The sequence below is a fragment of the Phyllostomus discolor genome, chromosome 11, assembly GCF_004126475.2.
Source record: "Phyllostomus discolor isolate MPI-MPIP mPhyDis1 chromosome 11, mPhyDis1.pri.v3, whole genome shotgun sequence".
NCBI classification, from domain to species: Eukaryota; Metazoa; Chordata; class Mammalia; order Chiroptera; family Phyllostomidae; genus Phyllostomus; species Phyllostomus discolor.
Window position 1 is genome coordinate 94719339 of NC_040913.2, and position 21046 is coordinate 94740384.

The window sequence follows — 21046 nt, forward strand, 5'->3', positions numbered from 1 at the left end:
CCTCCGGATCCTGGCCGGTTCTGCCCATGAGCGTGGGCTGGCTCCAAGTCCTCGGGCTGGCACCGCACGCACGGGCAACACTCCTCACATCAGCGGCTCACCAGTGGCCACCTGCCTAGGGCCGCCACTCCCAGCATCGCCGCTCCCTGACAGAGTCACCAGGGGCCCGACGCCCAGCCCGTGTCCCCACGCGTGAAACGGGAGAGTGGGGCAGCGACCCCACAGGGCAGCGGTCCGAGCAGAGCAGAGCACGTGGACCCAACTTGTCTTCACCGTCCAACGGTGAGACAGGGGCCGGCTGGGGGCGGGCGGGGCTGCCCGGGAGGCAGGAGGGCCCGGGGCACACAGCCACCCTCCCTCGGGTGCAGGTGACGGAGACCATGTGCCTGCCTCCTGCCCGCCCTGCAGGTTCCCACTCGGAGACAGGGCAGCGGCCCCCCGTTCGCCCTCCAACCCGCTGCGCAAGGGTTAACTCTCCCCCGCGTGTTGGCGCTGGGCCCGGGGAGCCAAGGCAGCCAGGCCCGGGCCCTGCCAGCTGTCTCCTGCCTCTTCCACCCGAATGAACATTGTCCACACGGCCCCGCGGGGGGCGGGTGGGGGGGCAGGATGCCCGGAGCAGTGTGTGTGTGTGTGTGTGTGTGACTGTGACTGTGAGCGCGAGTGAGCCTGGCAGAAGTGGCTTCTGAGCAGGAGCCTGAAGGGCTGTGGGCCCCGAATGGGCGCTCCCGGGCTCACAGGACAGTCCCCCCGGGAAGCCAGCCTGGAGGGGCCGCCCCAGCGTCCACACCGCCTCCTCCTCCAAGCCCGCCCTCAGGTTCTCAGAGAGGGAGCAGGGCCGCCCCCCACCCCCCAAGAGACCTCCACGTCACTCCCCGGGACCCCGCCCCTCTGAGTGCCTGGCGGGCGTTCGGTGTCGACGGGACGCTCCTGCTTCTCAGCCCTGGATCCCGGGGAAACAGCCAGCCCCATGCAGCACGTCCAGGCCCCGCCCGGGGGTGCCCGCCCCCCGGGAGGTCCCTGGGCTCCGATGAGGTCGAGAGCGGTGGTGACGGAGGGGCTGGAAGTCCAGACGGAGGCCAGCAGCCTGGGTGTCTGGGCAGGGCTTCCTGTGGCCTCCCACGGTGGGAGGGTCCTGTACAAGGGCCGTCGACCCCATTTGGAGGGGGGGGGCTTCGCCTGCAGGACCTCACCCCCCCGGGGGCCCCGCCTCCAGGCCCCAGGGCCTTGGGCGACCGTCCGGGCGGAGAGCAGGAAGCTGGGGGCGCCTCGGCCCACCGCACTGCCCCGGGCTCATCTGCGGCCGTGGCTTTGCCGTCACCTGTCCAGGCTGCTGCCGGGACGCTGGGTGCTGACCCCATCGGCTGCTGGACACTCAGGCACAGGGTGGTGGGAGGAGCCGGCGCCCATGTGGACCCTGCTCGGACCTGGGCCCTGCCGAGTGCGAGGGCCCCCAAGCAGGACGGGGCCCCGCGACACCCGCCCCGGGCTCCTCAATCGAAGGCCCACCCAGGGCCCCCAGCTCTCACTGCCCAGGAGGAGCCCAGGCCGAGCAGGAGGAAGGCGTGCGGCAGCCCAGAGGGCGCTGCTGCGGGCACGGGGCTCGGCAGGGCTTCCACACGCGTGTGTGTGCGTGTGAGACGCAGGGACAGTCGGCCGCTCCCGGGCCACAGGCCCTTCGGAGCACGGAGGCGCCCTCGTGTGGGCAGGGACAGCTCCTGACTCTCAGGACTCCGTCACCTGAGAAACCGGTGAAGACCCGCCCCTCCCCGCCCCCTGGACCACGGCCCCCTCGGGGGCTGCGGCTTCGCCCAGCAGAGAAGACGGGCGCCGCCGGCTTCCGTCTGAAAACCCGTCCGTGCGTCACATCCAGCCGGCTCCCCTCCCGAGGCCCCAGGGACCGAGGGGCAGAGGGCTTGCGTCTCTGGAGCCGCCCCCCCCCCCCCCGGCCCCGCTCCACACCCCCGGGGCTGGCTGTGCCCCGAGCACCCCTCAGCCCAGCGACGGGGACGCCGGCCCCGAAAGCACCGGAGGCCGCCCCTGGGTCTCCAGGGCAGAGCTGCCCCTCTGCGTCTCGTGGGAGGAAACGGCAACCCGGACTCTGCATTTTCAAGTGGAAAGGCTTTATTTGTGCAGGAAGGCAGCAGCGAACGGTCTGGGGAGGCCGGGGCCGGCTCTGCCACACAAACAACAGGTGCACCTCGGAAGTGTCCGGCGCAGTCACAGGGTTAGCGGGTTTAGTCGCTGTAAAGTGCTCAGAGGAAACGCATTTCTGGCGCTCGGACGCTCAGAGGACGCCGCATCCGTGTTTCCGTCGTCCAGTGCACAGAACTCGGACGGCCGAGCCCACGTGGATCGGCTGCCCCCACGGACTGTCCGCCCCCCGAGACACTGCAGCCGGCCGCTGGGTGGCAGGGGCTGGGCCTGCGCCCCACGGCCACCCCCTGCAGAGCACATGGCATTCCGGGCGCACAGGCGCCGGCGAGGGCACTGCAGACCTGGCCACGACCGTCGGCACCTCACCCACTGGACGGGGGGGTGGGGGGGCCCACGCCCGCCCGATGGGGGCACACCTGGGGTCGGCTCCAGAGCCTGAATGGGGGCAGGCACTGGGCGTTTTGGTTCAAGGCCAACATCATTTACAAAATATAGTATGTTGACTAAAATATTATCTGTTAATTTTTAATAGAGAAAACGCAGTATAAAAATACTACTTTGTTAAAATACACAACGTGTGCACTGTGTCGCTTTGGGAAACCCAGCTCATGTCAGGCAGCCCGTAACACCCGCCAACGGCCCCATTACCCGGCTTCCTTCACCGTTGCGAATGCTGCTCTGGAACCGAGGGCGCACGGTATAAATACCACGCGCAGGGGACCCGCGTCAGGAAGGCGTGTTGAGGGCCGTTGACAGACCCCTACAGGGCTGACCGTGCTCTGGTGCCCCACACGCCCGTGGCTGCAGACCCCCTGAGCGCCGGGCCGGGGCAGGGCTGCAGCGGCCAGGCCCCCGGCAGCTCGGGCATCGCCGTCTCCGCCCCCTCGAGGAGCCTCGCCCGGTGCTCCGCACGGGGAGAAGGACACGCGGACAGAGGACGCCATCATCACGGCAACACTGCACCTATCTTCCCAGGAGCCCGTGCGGAGCGGTCCCTGGATGGCGCGGCCGTGGCCGGTGCCTGGCCTCACACATGGAGCAGGGGGATCTGCCACACCATGAGGGAGGAGGCCAGCTCCTCTGGCCGCGGCTGCCGGGCCCTCCTGCCCACCCGCCGGTGGCCCTGGCCCCCGCACGCCACCAGCACCGAGCTGGCCCTCGCTGTCCTGGCCCGCCGCCCGGGGCCCGGCCTGGTGCTGGGGTGCCGCAGGAGGTCACAGACGACGCCGTCCTCGGGCCTGGGCTCCAGGGACCCGGAGGACGGGCACAGCTCAGCGCCGTGTATCGCGCAGCCCGGCGAAGCCCCCAGCCACACGGCGTCCGGGCTGCCCGGGCTCTGGCAGGGCCTGGCCCCCTCGCTGGGGGGCGCTTCCTTCCGGTCCTCATCCTGGGGGTCCGCGCCGGGGGGCGGGCTGTCCCCGGGCTTGTCCTTGTCTGCCACGGCGGGGGCAGCGGTGGCCGCGACCAGGAACTTGACGGGCCCGTTGTGCGCGTGGTAGGACACCATGCCCCTCCCTGCGGGGGAAAGGCTCAGCGTTGCGGGGGGCCGCGGGCAGGGGGGACGGGGCCCGCCCACCTGCCGCTCGCACGGCTGACAAGATCCTGCCGAGAACCCTGACACTGAGTGACAGTTAACACAGCAACGGCGGCCAGGCTGCGCTCTCGGGGGTTTTCAGTTAGTGCGCACAAAGCTTTCACGAGGGTGGTCTGAAAGGGGACGGGCGGCCGCGCCTCTGCTCCCAGCCCGTGTCTGATCGCAGACACCAGCAGGTGGACACTAGCCAAGGTGAGTGCGTCTCCCTGGACCACCCACAGAGACGGGGGCGCCGAGGCGGGGGAGGACTGGGGAACAAAGACGTTATGACACTATGACACGTGCAGTGAGGACCCTGCCTCTTCCGTTCCGCCGTAAGTTACAGCGTGTATTCTGTGACGCTACAAAATAGGAAAAGGTGGCTCAAATGAACAGATGTGATCTTTACAGTAGATGAAAAATGTTACTGATTTAAATTGTTTAAGCAACTGCCTGGACAGTAACAGGACCCAGGCCAAGGAGCTCAAGGAGGCCCCAGGTCGGAGCCGGGAGGCGTCTCCTTACCTGTCACCTTGGGGATGCCCTGCAGACGAGGGACGGGCAGGGCCACCACGAGCCCCAGGCTGGTGCCGACCATCAGCAAGCCGTGGCAGACGAGCAGGCTGGTCGCAGACAGCCGCTGGTGCCCTGCGGGGCAGACAGGCAGAGCCTGGGCCGGGGGCCAGGGGCCAGCGTGCCGTCCGGAACCACAGCAGACCCGGCCCGCGAGCTCAGGCCAACGGCAGCCTCCCAGGGAGCAGGGTCGCCGGAGCTCAGAGCCCCCCGCCCCGGTGGCACTTCCGTCGGCTGGACGAGGAGGGCCAGGCCGAGGGGGGTGGGGTGCATCTTGGCACGGCCCCTCGGCGGACAGCAGACCGGGGGGCCGTCTGCTCTGCCCTGCTCAGCTCCGGAGCCCTGGGTGCACACGCATGCACATGCATGCAGGCATGCACGGGAGCACACACTCATGTGTTTGCACATGTGCAGGCATACCCACACGTGTACACAGAGACACACGCGTGTGCGGCTGCCGGTCCTGTGCCAGCAGGGGACACCTACGCGGGTGCGGCACAGCGTGGATAAGACCCGGCTGCTTCGGTTCAGAGCATATTCCAGAGGTGACCCTCCGTGCCTCGCACGTTTGCACCCACAGACGAACGGGGTCTGACCCCTGGCCCCGGCCGCGGCTCTGGGCTTTGCCGTCGGGGGCACCAGAGCTGAGAGGCTGGGGAACCCTGCTCGCACCCTGAACGCACAGCGAAGGGAGCTGGTCAGCCGGGCTGCCGGTCACCTGGGTTATCAGCCCAGGAGGGCGCTGGGAGCCCAGGGGTCGTGCCTCTGAGTCTGGCTACTGCTCCCGGAGTCATAATTCACTACCAGGAAAAGTTCCACTGGTCTCCGAGAGACAGAGGTGTTGGCCGACCCACCAGCCCCGCCTCCCCTGGAAGAGGGTGACCAGAGCAGACGCCAAGGGGCTCCTCTAACTGGGGTCCCGGCCCGTCCCCCTTAAGGACCCTTCTCAGAACCACACCCCGAGGCAGGAGACAGCAGGGCCCTGACGCACGTCCCCGGGGCTGTCTGCGGCTGGAGCCGCTCCTGCCCCTGGACCGGGGCCCAGCCCTTGGGGACAGACGGGGCGGCTGACAGGCACGCGCTGAGCCTGCTCTGGCCGCTGCAGTCCGGGCGAAAGGGCAGAGTCTTCCAGAACGAAACTCCACAGGGAGGCCCACCCCAGGTCTCCCACGCAGGGCGGCCCGGCTGGTGTGGAGTTTCCGGCTGGGCAAGCCGCCCTCTCGGGAGCTCCTGGGACCTGGCCCTCCGGCGAGAGGCCACAGGACAGCTTCTGTGTTGTCGCCACACACACAACCACCCGTGTGGGCACCCTTGGGACACGCGGGGACCCAAGTGCCTGCCCCAGGGGGCCCCCTGGCCTGTCTCCAGCTGAATTCAGGGCCCTGCCCAGGGCCAGCCTGCCTGCCTGCCGAGGAGTGCCCTGGGCCAGACCAGGGGACGGCGCTTCACTGTGGGGTCTGCACGGCCCACAGCCGCCTGGTGGACACTGCGTCTGGGCGCGAGGACGCGGAGCAACCCAGCCCCCCAGCCCCACCCAGAGCCGACAGACAGCCTGAGCCCCCGACCCCGGGCCAGGGCCCCGCCCCCCCGGGTCCTGCCTGCCGGTTACCTGGCAACATGTGGTGGACGGGGGTGGCTATGTTGATGTCCTGCAGGTGCTCCAGGGTCTCCGTGTGAAACAGACGCAGCGTGGACCCCGAGGTGAAGGCGACCCAGATCCCCACGCCAGCGATGGCCATGTGCGAGACCACCATGCCCTCCTCCTGGTGAGCCTCCAGCTGACCCTGGGGCAGGGGGGACGAGCAGAGGGGAGGGTGGGCACCGGGGGCACTGGACCGCGGCGGCCGGCCGAGCCCCGCACCCTCTGACCCGCGTGGAGCCCAGGTCCTTCCTGCGACTCTCCTGCCTGCCCACAGGCAGTGTCTGGCGGGCGCCCACACTGTCCACGCGCCCTCGGGGGTCTCCACGGGGGGGCGCCCTCCCAACCCGGCACTCCGAGGAGATGGAAACACAACACCCATCTCATTTCATCGCCCCCCCCCGCCCCGGAAGACCAGCAGCTGGAAAAGCGGCGCTTCAGCCGCACGAGAGGAGGGCCGAGGTCGCTCCACGGGGCGACTGGGACCCAGGACGCGTCCAGCGCCTTTCTCTGTGTGAGGGACGCCGTCTGTTCCCGGCACCCGCCAGAGACCCGGAAGAAGGGCTCTTCCTGAATGTCGGGGTGCCTGCGGAACGCACCCGTGTTTTAACTCAGGCACTTTGTTTTTGAAGGAAGGCGCTGCATGAGCCCAGGGCAGACAGCCGTAAGTAGCCGGGAGAGAAAGCAGCAGCCCCGTCCCCTCCCCCCAAACCCGGGGGCTTGAAGCTGTCGTCGCGAGACAACTCAGCATTTCCCTGTTTTCCGTCTGCGCCTGTGGACCCGACGGGGGCGCGGGGAGGAGGAGCAGGCACGCCCCTGCCCAGTTTCACCCCTGCCCTCCGGCTCGAACGGCCCGCCGGACCCAGCACCTCCGGGTGGCGGGCCCAGGGCTGCGGGCCACACCCACATCCCCACTGTGACGCGCCACCTGCTGCTTGGGACGAAGTCACGCCGACACCTTCACGCTCTGGGCTGCTGCCTCCAGCAGTGCTGGCGCCTGGCCTCCCGCTCCACCTGGGGCCACTCTGGCCCCGCCCCCCACGGCGCCCCCACCCCCGTGGGGACGCTGCGCCAGCCCCTGCGTGGAGCTCTCCCTGCGCAACAGGGGCTCACCACAAATTTCATGTTTTTGAGGAGCAGCTTTCTGCTCCTCCCTCCCTAAACGCACTCACTCGTTTCAGCACTAAAGCTGCACAGAAAGGAGACTCTTACTCAGAGCCAAAGCGATTCCCTCCGAGTCTTCGAGATTTACAACGCGGGAAGCCCCTGGGGCCCGAGGAAGTGCCGTCTGGGTTAGAATAAGGTCACGGTGGAACGTTCCGTCCGCCGGGCAGCGCCCCGGTGGGAGGGATGGGAACCGCCCTTCGGCTGTTTGGCGTGAATTGTGGGAAAACCACGGCTCTGTTTTTGCAGAAGCGTCTCAAAGACAGACCACTGTATCGCACTTTCTCCTCTGTGAAAGGAAACCCAACCACAGGCAGGCGAACGCACTATTTCTGGCTCTTGAGTGTTACACTTGTTCAAACGATCATTCGTTGCACCAATGAGTAGCAGCCACTGAAGGCTACGTTTCTGCTAGGTACTTCTGTAAACTTTCTTTTAATAAAAAAGCACACGATGTAACTACAAACTCCCAAAGGACGGTGAAAACCGACGTTACCGTCTGTCAGCCCCTGCTTGGAAGTGGCAACTTCTGACCGTCCCTTCTGAAGGGCCCGCAAGCAGAGAGAGGCGGACGCCAGCCCTGGACGGCGACCCGGCCAGGCCCCGGGGCTCCACCACTCACCTCCACGGTGTGCGTCTCCGCACCCACGATGGAAACCCGGCCCCCGGACGCGGCCCACAGGGCGTCCTCCGTGGTCAGCAGGCTCCGGACCGGCAGCACGCCCAGCCTCACCACTTCCTGCGGCTCGGGCTCCCAGGACCCGTCTTCAAAGGAAACACCTCTTTCAGTTTCGTCACGTGCGGTCACCCCGCCGCACAGGGACCGGGAAGGACCGCAGATGACCGACCGGGGGGCCACCCGAGGCTCTGACGCTCCGGTCCCTTCTGGTGTCCTGGGTTCCCCGGCAACCCAGCGACGGGGCACGCAGACCCCGGTGAGCAGCCCTGCCGACCCCCGCCCCGCGCTCGGTGCGCCCCGCACAGATCATTCACCCCAAGCCTGCGCTTCCTGCTCAGCGAAAGGGGGACCAGGGTGCCGCGAGCCTCAGAGGGGGCCGAGAGAACTCACAACGTGAAGACACGGTTAAAAGCCCAGCCGAGCCCCTGGCAGCCAGAGGGTGGTGAACCCTGTTGTTCGCGGTAACAATGCACGGAACGACCGAGTCACCGCCACTAACGGACTCGCACCCAAAGTGACCGGGCAAGCCGTTCAGTGTCCCCGTCTCGGCCTGTACTTCACAGTGTCCCTCGATGTACACCGTGTTGTACGGGGGAAACGGGGCTTCACTGAAAACCGTGAGCTTGCTCCTCCCCTGAAGCCCAGCACACGGTGGGCGCTCTGGTTCGAGAGCATTTTCAGGGATCCGCCGGTGAGGTTTATCAGCTCATATGTGGTGCGGGCCAGCACGGCGCAACTCGGAGAGCAGCGCGGAACTAGTTAGACCGAGATTTAACACACATCCTAACAGTGGCTGATGTAACTGCCCTGAGAATCATTAACATCAATCTCTAACTTCCCCAGTAACCACTAACGAAGCAACTGTGCCTACAAGCCGACTGGCCACTCACCCACCAGTGCCCCCTGCCCCTCCGGCCGGGAGAACGGGCCAGTCCCCAGGCCGGGAGTCCCTTCTCTGCTCGCAACCTTCCACCCAGCCCGGCTGGGGACAGCCGGGCAGACCCGGGCAGCTCGCGGGGGCACAGGAGTGGGATTTCATCTGCGTGCGTGAGGGGGGGGGGGGGGAGGGTGGGCGTTCCTGACAGAAGAGGGAGGGTGTCGGGGACAGGAGGGGCACAGAGCAGGAGTGAGGAGGCCTCCTGGGTGCAAAGGCAGCTGCTGAGGTGAGGGGGACGGCTGGACGCAGTGGGCAGGGGAGGCGCCGCGAGTCCAGCTTGGAAACGGCACCACCACAGTCCACTCAGGGTCAGGTGGGGGCCCAGACAGACGGCTGGGTGAGGGGTGGGGCAGCAGGCCTGGCCGTGGCCACTCTGGGAGGGGGTCCCGGAGGCCACAGGTGCGCCCCAGATTCCTGTGTGGTGTGACAGGGGGCCGTGGGAGGTCACGAGGGCAGGGCCCACCGAGGGACGGGGGCCCTCGTGTGCACGGGAGGAGACCAAGCCCTCACTGCCACCGGGGGACGCAGGGAGAAGGCCGGTCCGCTGGCAGGACGTGGCCTGGCCAGACACCACGCCCGTGGCACCCGCACCCGTGACGCCCAGGCCCAGAGCTGTGACAGAGCGCGTCTGTGGTGCCAGTGCCCGGCCGTGTGCGCCCTCACCTGGTGCCTTGGCATAGATGGCCATGGCCCCGTCGACCAGGCCGGCGTACAGGCGACGCGGCGTGCAGGCCAGGCTCAGGACCGCGGCCTTGTCGGGGGCGAGGAAGTGCTGCAGCCGCACCTTCTTGGCGCCGGGGCTGCTCTTGTAGACGGAGATGCTGCGAGAGGGGGGCGGGCTGAGCACCCGGCCGCCTGCTGCCGGCACCGCACCCTCCGGTCGGGGTGCCCGCCGGCCCTGCTCCCACCCTGCACCGCACGCCCCGTCCTGGCACAAACTCCAGCTGCCCCTTGGACACTCTCGCCCTCTGACCTCTTCCTTGCATCTTAAAGGAAAAACCCTGGGCCATGAAGCCGCGAGTCCTGCCTTCGGACGGGGAAATTCACGCCAGGAAAACCACGTCGGCTCCTCTAAGCCGCGTCCGTGGGGCTCGGTCACGGCCAGGCTGCGACTCCGTCCGTCCCCAGACGCAGGAGCCACGCTCTTCGCCAGCACGTGGGGGGCCCGCCAGGTCCGTTCCCTGAGCCCGCCCCTCAGGCGGAAGGGACTGCCGCCCCGCCCTGGGCCAGCGCCGGGGGCTGCGACCCACCTTCCCTCCTCGGTCCCCAGGCAGACGGTGGGGACGCCCAGCACGCTCCCGCTCCCGGTGGGGCTCCCCGGCTCCGCCGCGGGGCTGGGCTCCGGGCTCCACGGTGCAGGGACGTGCACCATGCACAGGACGCGCGACTCCACGTTGAAGCACTCGGTGACTCTGGGGCTGGAGCTGTGCAGCGAGACGACGGCGATCTGGCCCATCTGACCGGCGCAGCTCCCCACCTGGCGGGGGGGTGGGGCGGGGAGGGAGGCACGCAGGTGGGCCATGGCCGAGGAAGCCCCGCAGGGCCCGCCAGGCCCCGACACGGCCGCCGCGCCGGAACGGAAGGGAGGCCCAAACAATCTGCTCAGAGCCCCCTTCTCCACATTCTAATCAGGTCCCGTTTTCCCTTTAGTTCTGATAAAAACAGAGTTTTGATTTTTTTTGAATCGAGTATTACATGCTTTAAAAACCACACTCCTCGCCCTACACGGGGTGCTCAGACACAGGGCAGAGTCTCGCACAGGGACTGGTGTCGGCGCGGGGTCCTCCCCCTAGAGCACCCAGCGCTAGCGGCAGGGACGCTCCCCGAGGGGCCGCGGGGCCATGGCGCCTGCCCCACCATGTGCTGCTGCCCGCCCTCCCCCACGGGCCTTGCCGCCCAGGGCCCATGACCCCGAGCCCCTGGGTCACCGAGGCCATTAAGCTCAGATGCAACCCCTCCCACGGGGGCGGAGTCAGATCTGTTACAGAAGGGACTGTTTCTGGAAGGACAGCGCCAGCTGGGGTGCGAGGGGGCTGCGGGTTGGGGCGTGGCTGTTCTGCGCAGTCTGACCCGAGGGCCAGCCGGTTCCGGGGGTGTGGTGGCGCCCCCCCGACTCTCACCGAGCCTAAGCTTCCTGCCTTGAGGCCGTGCCGGGGAGGGTGGCACACTGCATGGGGGGGGGGGGGGGGGGCGACAGGGGGTGTGGCCAGGAGGGGGAGGGGCCCCAGTCACAGAGGCCATGCACGAAGGCAGCGTCCCTCCTGAAAGTCCCGAACCCTGAGGGCAGCACGCCCACCCCCCTTCTCGCTGGAAGGCAGCAGCCTCGGTGACAGGTTACTCCTTCCTGCCCCCCCACCGGACAGCCCTGACCCTGCAAGAGCTCTGCCGAGGGGCAGGACACGGGGGTCCTCGGGGAGAGGGTCCTCTGGGGGACCCCTGGGGGGCGCCAACCAGAAATGCCCACTGGCGACGTGGCATAGTTCAAGGGCAGTGTTTTATTTGGAACGAATCCACTTCACGGCTAAGTTTCCAGGGTGAGAAGCCAGCCGGGCCTCGCGGGGGCGGGGGACCCCGTGCAGCTGAGCCGCCCCAGCTGAGGAAACACCGAAGTTACGGCTCTCCCGTTGGTTGGTTACACTGGCTGTCTCTGGGCCGAGTTTCGCCTGGCAAAGCTCCCGGTGGGAAGAGCAGGAGAACTGCACGCTGATTCCCGAGAACCCCACTTCCTCTCCCACAGCCACAGCTCCCCCCCACCCCCGCGTCAGGGCCTGTGACCTCCAGTTTAAACATGTGGCCTGGGGCACGTCAGCCAGGGTGGCTGCCCCAGCGCCAGGCCTGGGCTCCCCGTGCCTGGGCAGGCGCCGACCCCCGAGGCCGCGGGGGGACGAGCGCGGGCGACTTACCCACAGGGAGCCCTGGGCGGCGGCTGTCGGGTCCGGCCGGGCCCCCCGGCCCGGGAGGGGCTCGGGGTTATAGGCGGCACATTCGATCTGCGGGGACACGGAGGCACCGGCCGCGTCAGAACGGGACGAGGAGGCGCCCGAGACGCAGCGTGTGAACAAATGACGACGTCCCCGCGTTGGGGCCCCACTGACCCAACCCCAGGACACAGAGAGCAAGGCGCGGGTCTCAGAAACCAGATTTTCAGGCGCAAACGCCTGAGTGAGCTGCTTCCGCGTTTAGTGTCTTTACCTCCAGACCCCAGAGCCCGCAGGGACGGGGGGGCCCCCAGAGTGGGACCCGGCTCCGGTCCTGGAGGGAGGGAGGGGGCGAGCCCCGGCCCTTCCCCCACCGGCCACCCGCCCCTCCCTCGGGGAGGGGGCCCCTCCGCCCCCGGGCGTGGGTGTCGCCACCGAGCAGAGGGAGAATTCACACCTCTTCTCTCCTGCAGACACACTGCGCGCCCGAGCCCTCGCACGGGGACGTGCTGCAGACACACTGAGCGCCTGAGCCCTCACACAGAGAGGTGAAGGAAGCGCCGCCCTGGAGACAGCAGGCACATCACACAACACGAGGCCTCCAACTGGGCACCTGGATGCCAATTGGAAGCTGCCCGCCACTCACACAGTGGCACTGACGGCGTGACGTGTACTCTGCTTCACACACTCACCTGCTTCACACACGCATCCCACACGCCCCGCTCCACACACGCGCCCACTTCATGCATGGCCCCAGCACTGGCTGTAGCTGACCACCCAGAGCAGGAGGGGCCCCGCCCCTCGCTGGTCCCTCGCTTCCCCCGCTGGACGAGGACCTCCCGCCCGTCACCTTGAACTCCTGCTGCTTGGCCACCGTCACGGGCACGTGTCCCACGAGGAGGGGGTGTCTCTCCTTCTTAATCTGGTTCCCATCGTCCTCCACGCAGAACCAGCCCATGTGGTTGTCCTCCTCTGGCCGCGTGCGAAGGGGAGGGGAGCAGGGGCAGCAGTGACTGGCAGGGGGCACGGGGACCGGCCCCCGTGGCGGGAGGTGGGAGGGCTGCTCTGCCCCTGGAGCAGCGACAGCCCCCCCTTTCCAGGACAGGCCACGCACCACGTGCACTGCCACCCGGCTTGGGACAGCGCCGTGGCCACTGGGAGTGACAGGGGACACCCAGGGCCCTGACCTCGCTGCGTGAATGCCCAGGGCTACTTCAGTCTTTTTCGTTTTTGTAAAGTGACGGACACATTTACATTCAGAGCTGCTTTCTAACTCGGAATGAGGTTTCCCCCGCCAAGCGGGTTCTCCCTCCCAGCTGCCGGCCCGGGATCCGTGTAGGGTAAGGGGGCTTATTTTCAGGCTCGACTGACCCCCCTCGGAGAGCGGCCGGGCCCCTGCTGGCTGGGCCGCGGGAGCCTGGCTGGTGCCGCCCTGACCTGTCCTGGGGATGGAGGGGCCTGTGGCCGTCCCTCCCACTGGCCACGGCTCCCAGGGCCCCTGCCTCTCCGGACTTCATTTTCCGTTAGTAGTTCACTACCAGTGCGTGTGACTCGGGCACCTGAGAGAACCCCGCACACGCACACGCAGACACGCCCGGTGTCCCGAGCACTCACGTCTGTGAGTACAAATCACAGAACTAACACGTCAGTCACTACACACCAGCTTGTTCCACGCACCTGCCCACACAAGGACAAGGCCAGTGGACGTGGGAGCAGGAACGTGACGACGGAGCCAGCCCACTGCGGCTGGACCGGGCGGCCCCACCTGCCCCTCGGCTCACACACAGGTGAGGGGGCAGCAGAGGCCGGGACGAGCCCTGGCCCTCGGGTGTGAGCACCCGACCCGCTGGGCCCAGGGCTCCTGGCTGTGCGCGGCCTCCGTGGGTGTGGACGTTGTGTTGCAGTACCAGGGCGGGCCTCGCCCTGCACCCCGTGAACCACCACACAAACCCCGGCCGACCCCGCGTGCTGGAATCACCCTCCTTGTCGGAAAGCGTTCTTCGGCCCCGGGGCCGACTTGTCCGTTTACCGCCCCGGCACCACCTCCCTCGCCCTCTGGGGCACACAGGCCGCCCCTCGCGGAGCCCTGCAAGGGTCTGAGGCGTGCCCGTGCCCGCACACACGCCCGCCTCGGGGGGCGGGGCTGCTCTCACCGAGGGCCAGCTTGGCCAGCTGCAGGCTGCTCAGCCACGACTCCTTGGCGGCCGGTGTGAAGGTGCTGAACACGGCGGTGAAGAAGGTGGGCCTCCCGGACCTGCGGACAGGGACAGCCTGTGTTGCAGGGGCCCGCTCCCCTCCGCGGGCCCCGCCTGCCATGCGAGGCCGGCAGCCGCACCCACGTGAGCAAGCGCCTCCCGCGGGCCACGCGGGCCGCTCTGAGCGGGCACTCACTTGTCCTGCTTGCCCGGCAGCTGCAGCTGCAGCCGGCAGCAGTCGGCCGCACGGATCTCCTCCTCCTTCTGCAGGACGAGCCGCTGCAGCCCGGCCGTCCAGTCGTGGACCACGGCCTGGTTCAGGTTCTGCGGAGGGAACAGGGAGGGTGTGGGGGCGGGGGCGGCAGGCGCCCCGTGTCCCAGGACGAGAGAGCCGCTTCCCCAGGGGAAGGGCCGCACGGTGCGCACCCAGCCAGGCCTGCGCAAGGGCGGGAGGTCCCACCGAGACGTCGTCCCGCCCCGTCCACGGAGGAAACACAATGGGATCCAGTGCCGGCGCGAACGGGAGCTGACCCTGAGCCAGAGGCAGCGGGAGCCCGCGGGGCCCAGGGGCTGGGCGGCGGCCACCTACCTGGTACTGCCCCTTGAGGTCCCCGACGAGCTGGGCGATCTGGCCGACCACGTTGAGGTCGTGCAGCAGGTTCTGCAGGTCCTGGTACAGCTGCCCCGGCCCCGCGTGGACCTTGTCTGTGAGCAAGCACACCGAGGCGCCGCGCTCAGGCCCGCGCGCCGGCGGTGGGCGGGTGCGGGGGGATGGCAGCCCAGGGAGGAACTCCAGGGAGCCTCGGGGTCTTAAGAAGTGGGTGTTCTCAAGCATTTGGAGTTTTTTAGTAACTTTTTATTCTGAAATAACTGTACACGCACAGAAACAGGAGCATTCCTCTGGAGTGCCCCACCCCCGCCCCCGCCCCCCTGAAAGGCAGACCTCTGCGCTCCACCAGGAAGAGACAGGCCGCCCCCCAAAGGTGCTGACAAGGCCGGGGGCTGGGGTAGCGGGAGGGCCTTCTCCGCCCAGCCCCAGCTCAGGAGGCCGGCGGAACAGTTCAAATCGCTCCAGAAGACGCACGACATTTAGCAACACAACCGCAGGGGGGGGTCTAGAAGCTTAAACTGACCCCCCACAACGCTAAAGGACCAGCCGACAACCAGGGACCCGTCTGCCGGGCCTGCCCGGGAAAGCGCCACCCCCAGCCCCGACTCTGCCCTCTTCTTCCCGCACAGACAGGTCACGGGCCTCGCGATGCGCATGTTTTCCTCCTGCAGCCCCGCCCTCGCCCCCCCCCCCGCCCCCAGTGTGGACCACAGGGGTCACCGAGGCTGGAGGGGGCCTCGGGGTGGGAAGTCCAACGCAGACGCTCAAATGCTCCCGTCCCTCCCCAAAGAGCGAGGCCGTCGGCCAGAGCAGGGCTGAGCCCCCCCCCCCCCCGCCGCCCCACGTGACCCAGGGGGAGAAAGAAGCCCCTCGGTGTTGGTTACGTTCCTGCGGACGGGACTGGACCCCACGGACAATCCGGAGGGACCGCAGCTCTGAAGGTGCCCGTCCCATCTCCCACCCCCTCCCCGCACCAAGCCCCGGACACTCTGCTGCCCCTCTGCTCCGGGCCCCGCGGACCCCAGACTGGGCCGGGCTTCCTTGAGTCCCGGTGAGTGCGCCCCCGAGGGGGCGAGGTGACGGTCTGCCCGGCGCCGTCTGAGCACGCAGAACCCAGCCCCCGGAAGGTCGCCGAGCACGCTGTTGCCAGTGTGTAACGCTCCTCGGGGAGCTCCCGTCCACGGCACCTCACGGGCCGCAGGGGCAGAGGCCCCCGGGAGTGACACCGGCCTGGTCCGGTTTGGGTCGCAGGAAGGAGGGCGGAGAAGGGGGGTGATGGGCACTGCACCAGGCGGTCTGCAGCCGTGAACTCGGGGCGACTGTGGAGGCACCTCCGAGTCCCCTGACACCCGTCCCTCCTCCCGTCACCTCGTCAGGGTCACGGCCGCCGCCGCCGGGTGAGGGAGAGAAGGCGTCGGGCGGCCCAGGCCTCGCCCTGCACCGTCAGTGCGCACGCGGGACGAGGACCGGGCTCCTGACTGCTCACGGGACCTCAGGGCAGAACCAGAACTGGGGAAGTGGAACCGGGCCAGGTGCAGGGCACTGCACCCAAGGGTGCCCACTGCCCTCCACCCCCCCCCGGCCCGTGACAAGGCCAGCAGACGGTGGCGACGGGGCCACCCGCAGCTCCCCACTTTCACGGGGTCTGCAGACAGCCTTAGAGGCTCCCTCTGTCCCAGGTCACCACGGGGGCATCGGGGGCATCACTTACGTGGCTTCGCGGTGGCCACCACGGCCAGGCTCTCGGGCGGGTGCTCAGCCGGGCCCTCCGGGCTGCCGTACTCCACGACGGCCGCGTGTCCCAGGGGCACGCTCCACTTCAGCAGGTGCCTCTGGCCGGCCGAGAGGAGAGTGTGGCCGTCGTGCGAGGTGCTGCGACAGACAACCACGGGCGACAGCGTGAAGACACGGGACTCCCCGACCTTCGACCTCCCGTGGGAACCTGGGAGCTGTCCAATCCTCACGCCTCTCACTTTCCCCAGGACACGGGCGTGCCACCTGCCCACGGGTGGCCCCCAGTTAGAGGAGCCGGGGGGAGCACTGTCCACCGTCTGTGCCAGAGAACGCAGGAGAGGAGCTGGCAGGACCCGCCCCCCACAGAGCTCGAGGGGCACCCGCCGGCCGCTGCCCGGTGGCTGTCTGAGCGGACGCCAAGGGCCCCAGCCAGTTCTGCTGATGGGAACTCCCCAGCGTGGCTACAGTGGGTCTCGGGTTGCTTCCCACGGGTTAACTCTGAGGTCCCTTCTTCATTCCCGGGCACAGTGCAGCCCTCACAATAAAACCAAACCCTACTGTGGCCAAGGTACGCATCGAGAGCGTAGAAATTAAGTGAAAAAGGTCCCACGGCCCACACAGGTCATTTTCTCCTGTGGCCTGCAAGCGGAGAAACACGAGCCTCGCTGGACGGCCCGGCGGGGCCCCAGGCGGGCGAGAGACACCTCCATTCCTTCTCCGTGTGACGACGACACCCGATTTCTCTTCAAGGTGTGTGTGTTTCAATGAAAACGTAGAGAGAAAGGCATTGTGCTGGGCGCTGCACACCAGAACCCCTGACTTTCTGGGAGCCCTGGGCACCGGCCACCACCCCCCAAGAGTGCAGGGCTCGGCTTCCAGGGCCACTTCCAGTCCATGGGAGGAGCCACTCAGACACGGAGCCCGGGCTGTGTGGGCCAAGTGTGAGCGTGTGTGTTTATTCCAACACGGAGCTGCCCACAGACACATCTTCCTCCTGCATGAACAGGGGCCTTGTGCCTGGGGGGCTCCGGGGTCTCCACTCCCCCCAGGCTGGATGACCGTTTTTACAGAGTCACGGGAAGGGGGCACTGGAATCAAACTCTCAGAAGCCCAGCTGCTTGGGGTGACTGGCCGCCATCACGACTGGACACCACCGTGGCAGGTGGCAGGCCAGGTCTGCATGGCAGCAGGGGAGTGAGGGTGTTTTCGGTGGTGAAAACGCCCAACCAGCGGCTCTCACTGGAGCCCAGGGCTTCGACCGGCCTGGTGGCCAGCTCCCACGGCGTAAACCCTCCCACTGGAGGCGGTTTCACACTCCCTGGGGATCAGCAGCCGGCTCCCAAAGCTCCTGGACGTGGAGCTGGCCCTCGCCACCGTCCTGTGGGGCCCTAATGGCCTTCGGCTGGGTCCCCGAGGCGGCACCAGGAAATTTTCCGTTCTCCTCGAATCCCCTGTCGCTCCCCTACATCTGGAGACTTTTCAGCTGCCCCTGCCGACGACAGCGCCCTGTGCGCCGGAGAACACTTCAGCCGTGGAGCTGTGTCCTGTTCAAGGTCTGCCGAAGGGCACGTGCTCACTCCCTGGCTTACACGCGTGTGAGCGTGCCCAGTTTGGTGCCGTGGGAAACACACTCACCGAGCACCGCCGTTACGGAGACGCGGCCGAGGAGAGGCCCGGACGGACGGTGAGGACAAGGGGAAGGGGACGGGGGCTGAGCGGGGTCACGGGGAAACTCGGTTTCCGGCTCCAGCCCCAGCCTCACGTTTACAGAGAAACCACCGGAACGCCCCTGGGTCCTGCCGGCCGGCACGAACGGGGGGACCCCGGCCAGGCCCTGGAAAGAAGCCCGGCTGGTTCGGGCGTCTGCCCTCCGTCGCAGCCGGGTTGGTTCCTGCGTCTGCACATGGTGCGGGAAGCCCCCCCCCGGACCGCACGAGGGCGGCGCCGCGTCCTTACCGGGCGCCGGCCGAGACGCACATCAGCACGTCGTTCAGCATGAGCAGCCGGCGCTCCTTGGTTTTGGTGATCTCCCCGCGGTCGTTGTACACGGTCTCGATCACGTCGTCCGACCGGATGAGGTACCGGTTCCCGCTGCTGAGGAGCTGGGGGGCGGACACTGTCGTCACCACCACCGCGAGTTTACCGGAAGCGCGAGAGGACCGGCACAGTCCCCGTAACCTCCGCCTGCCAGGGTTCCGGTAACGCGACCCACCACTCCCGCCCACAGCCCACTGAGAGCTCGGAAGGCGGCTTTTTGTAACGGGAAGCTGATGGGCAGGGGCTCGCTGACTCCAGACGGGCGGGACCTAACTCCCTGCGAGCACACTCGGAGGCCGAGCCGACCGACCCCCAGACGAGGGAACTCCCTGCTCTCCGTCCCTGGAACGCGGGCGGTGCTCCGAGGACACTGGCCCTTCCTCCCGCTGGCCCGCGGCTGAGGCACCCCCCGCCCCCCCCCCACTCTGTAACACATTTCAGAGCGAAAGCTCTCCCTTCCCCGCAGACGGCACGGCCCTGAGCCAAGGCCCTCGGCCCACACCCGTGAGCTGTTTTCCTTCCCGGAGCCCCCACACACCCTGGGCTCTGGGGAGGTGCTCCGCGCTCACCGGTTCAACGGCACACCATGGAGGGGCCGGACTGTTGGCACAGGGTGGCCCCCCAGGAAGTCCAGACCCTCACTCGGGGCAGAACCTCCCGCTCTCACCCTGCAGGGCCCCCGAGCCCCTGTGCTGCGAGCCTCTCTCAGCCGCACGGCCTCCCGACGCCCCAGGACCGGGGGGCGGCGCGAGGCTGCACAGACACTGCCGCTGGATGTGAGCGTCGGCTCGTAAAAAGTCCTGCCGGAATCACCTCTGGCTCCGAACGCGTTAAAGCTCTTACGTTGCTGAGCGTCACTGCGTGGTCGGAAGTGAACCCAGTGACAAAAGACAAGGGTGACTCGGCCATAGTGGATATTCCGTGTCATTATCTAGAGCAGCTCAGATAGACCAGCCTCTCCCCGCCGAGGCCCAGGGAACAGCACGGGGAAGCGGCCCCAAGTCGGGCCACTGCCCTGACAAGCGGCTCTGCGAGCAGGAGGCTGGCGCCCAGCTTCGCCCCCAGCGTCCGCCCTGCGCTCCGCCCAGCCTCATGTGGTCAGTCCACTCACCCCGCGCACCGACAGGTGCCAATAAAAAATGTGAAACCTGTATGATGCGTTACTCGTGAGCATCTGAAAGGCGGCCCTGCATGTGAGTGCACAACTTGGCCGAAAGAGTTGCTCTTAACCCTTCGGGGGTCCTGGGTCCGTCTGAGGAGCTGACGAGCCCGTGACCCCCTCCTCTTCTAGGGAACCCACAGACTCTGGAGCTGAAGCCATGCCTGGTGCCGGGACCTGCCTGCGGCCCCAGCGGCCCCGGGGGCCCTGGGCCGGGGGAGCCAGCCCCCACCGCCACCCTCGCTCGGAGGCTGGCCGTCAGCGGCCTGTGAGCAGGAGCAGCCCCAGCCTCACCCCGGCCCCAGCCCCGCCCTGAGACGGACGCCCGGCAACCTTGTTCAGGTATCTCTCGTTGACGGCCTTCGCGATCTGCTTGACCTCGCAGCGCTGGTCCGCCTCCCGCTTCCTCTCGTTCAGCTTCTCCGCCAGCGTCTCCAGCTCCGTCAGCGCCATCTGCAGGGGCAGCCGGTCCGGGTGCCCCGGGCACGTGTTCTTCAGCATGTCCTTCGGGAGAAAGAGGCAGTGGTGACCGCCCGTGGGGGGCCGCGCTGTCTTGCCCTGCAGACCCCCGGCCCCACCAGCCGCCCTGGCGGGCCAAGGACGGGGACGATGTCTCAGCTGCTTCTGGGAAAGACAGACACACCCGGGGAGCACGCACGCTGAAGGAAACGTGACGTGGCTGAACCCTTCGACAGCTCCCTCCGCAGCACAAAGCCACCTCACACCGCACGGCACTGCCAGCGGCGAAGAGTCCTTGGACAGCAGGGGACCGAGCCCCGGCTGGCACAGCGGGTCAGCCAGGCCCGGGGCAGGGCCTCCCACCTGGCTCTGCGCCAGGACAGAGGGAGGGGACTGCCTTGTGCCCGGTCCCCCGTGCAGACAGCTCCCCGGGGCCCCGAGCTGCCGTCCTGTAAAAACCATCCGTGGCTTCCCCCCAGGGCAGCTCTAGGCAGAGACCCTGACCCCCTGGGGCTTCTCAGCAGTGGGGGGAGGGGCCCCTTCCAACCACAACCAAGTTGACGCCGATGCGGCGACTCTGGAAGGGCCCCAGGTGGCTTCAGGGTGCGGCTGGCAGCCAGGGGATTCGGGGTCTGAAGTGTCAGCCCCGCCCCCAGGTCTGGGGAGGGGAGCGCGCAGTGGGGAACTGAAGTGACCAGCATGGCCAGTGACCTATGTCTCAGTCACACGCCTCCACAGGGCAGCCCCCACAACAAGGAAGGGTCTGGGGGGGTCCAGGGTTGGGGGGCCATACAGGTGCTGGCAGCCGCAGGCCCCGCCCGCTCCCCGCCCACACAGCCGGTGGCCCCACGGGGCGGCCTCTGTACCAAGCCAGTGAAGGTCGGTGCCCTCCAGGGTTCTGGGAGCCCCTCCAGCCCGAGGAGGGGCGTGGGGGCCCCAGCGTGGTGGCCACGCTGGACAGACCTGGCCAACCTGGGACCTGCCACTGCGTCCGGCATCTGACTCGGGACAGGCCCTGGGCCCTGGGGCCAGCCGCTGCCCAGGGCGCCTGTGTCAGAGCTGAGGCACCGGGCGGACGCAGGCGGGGGCGGGGCTGGGGCCGCGGTACCTGGAGCAGCAGGATGAACTGCGGGAACCTCTGGATGGGCCTGGTCATCAGGCTGTAGAGTGTGACGCGGTCCGGGCTGGACTCCTGGGCCTGCTGCAGGGAGAGGC

At 68.0% G+C, this 21046-nt stretch overlaps 1 protein-coding gene across 7 annotated transcripts in view; it reads right to left on the minus strand.

The window, feature by feature from the left end:
• Positions 1-2660: 2660 nt before the first annotated feature.
• Positions 2661-21046, minus strand: part of ARHGEF10 (Rho guanine nucleotide exchange factor 10) — a 39537-nt gene continuing 21151 nt past the window's right edge. For all 7 annotated transcript variants that reach the window (XM_036011800.1, XM_036011798.1, XM_036011799.1 and 4 more), the window contains exons 14-28: positions 20940-21032; positions 19706-19876; positions 18133-18278; positions 16154-16314; positions 14422-14537; positions 14029-14156; positions 13791-13891; positions 12488-12609; positions 11623-11709; positions 9970-10196; positions 9383-9540; positions 7726-7868; positions 5910-6084; positions 4253-4375; positions 2661-3669 (exon numbers count right to left, since the gene is read on the minus strand). In XM_036011800.1, coding sequence (XP_035867693.1) covers positions 3182-3669; positions 4253-4375; positions 5910-6084; positions 7726-7868; positions 9383-9540; positions 9970-10196; positions 11623-11709; positions 12488-12609; positions 13791-13891; positions 14029-14156; positions 14422-14537; positions 16154-16314; positions 18133-18278; positions 19706-19876; positions 20940-21032 — 2439 coding nt within the window. In that variant the 3' untranslated portion in view covers positions 2661-3181. The remainder of the gene's footprint in view (positions 3670-4252; positions 4376-5909; positions 6085-7725; positions 7869-9382; positions 9541-9969; positions 10197-11622; positions 11710-12487; positions 12610-13790; positions 13892-14028; positions 14157-14421; positions 14538-16153; positions 16315-18132; positions 18279-19705; positions 19877-20939; positions 21033-21046) is intronic.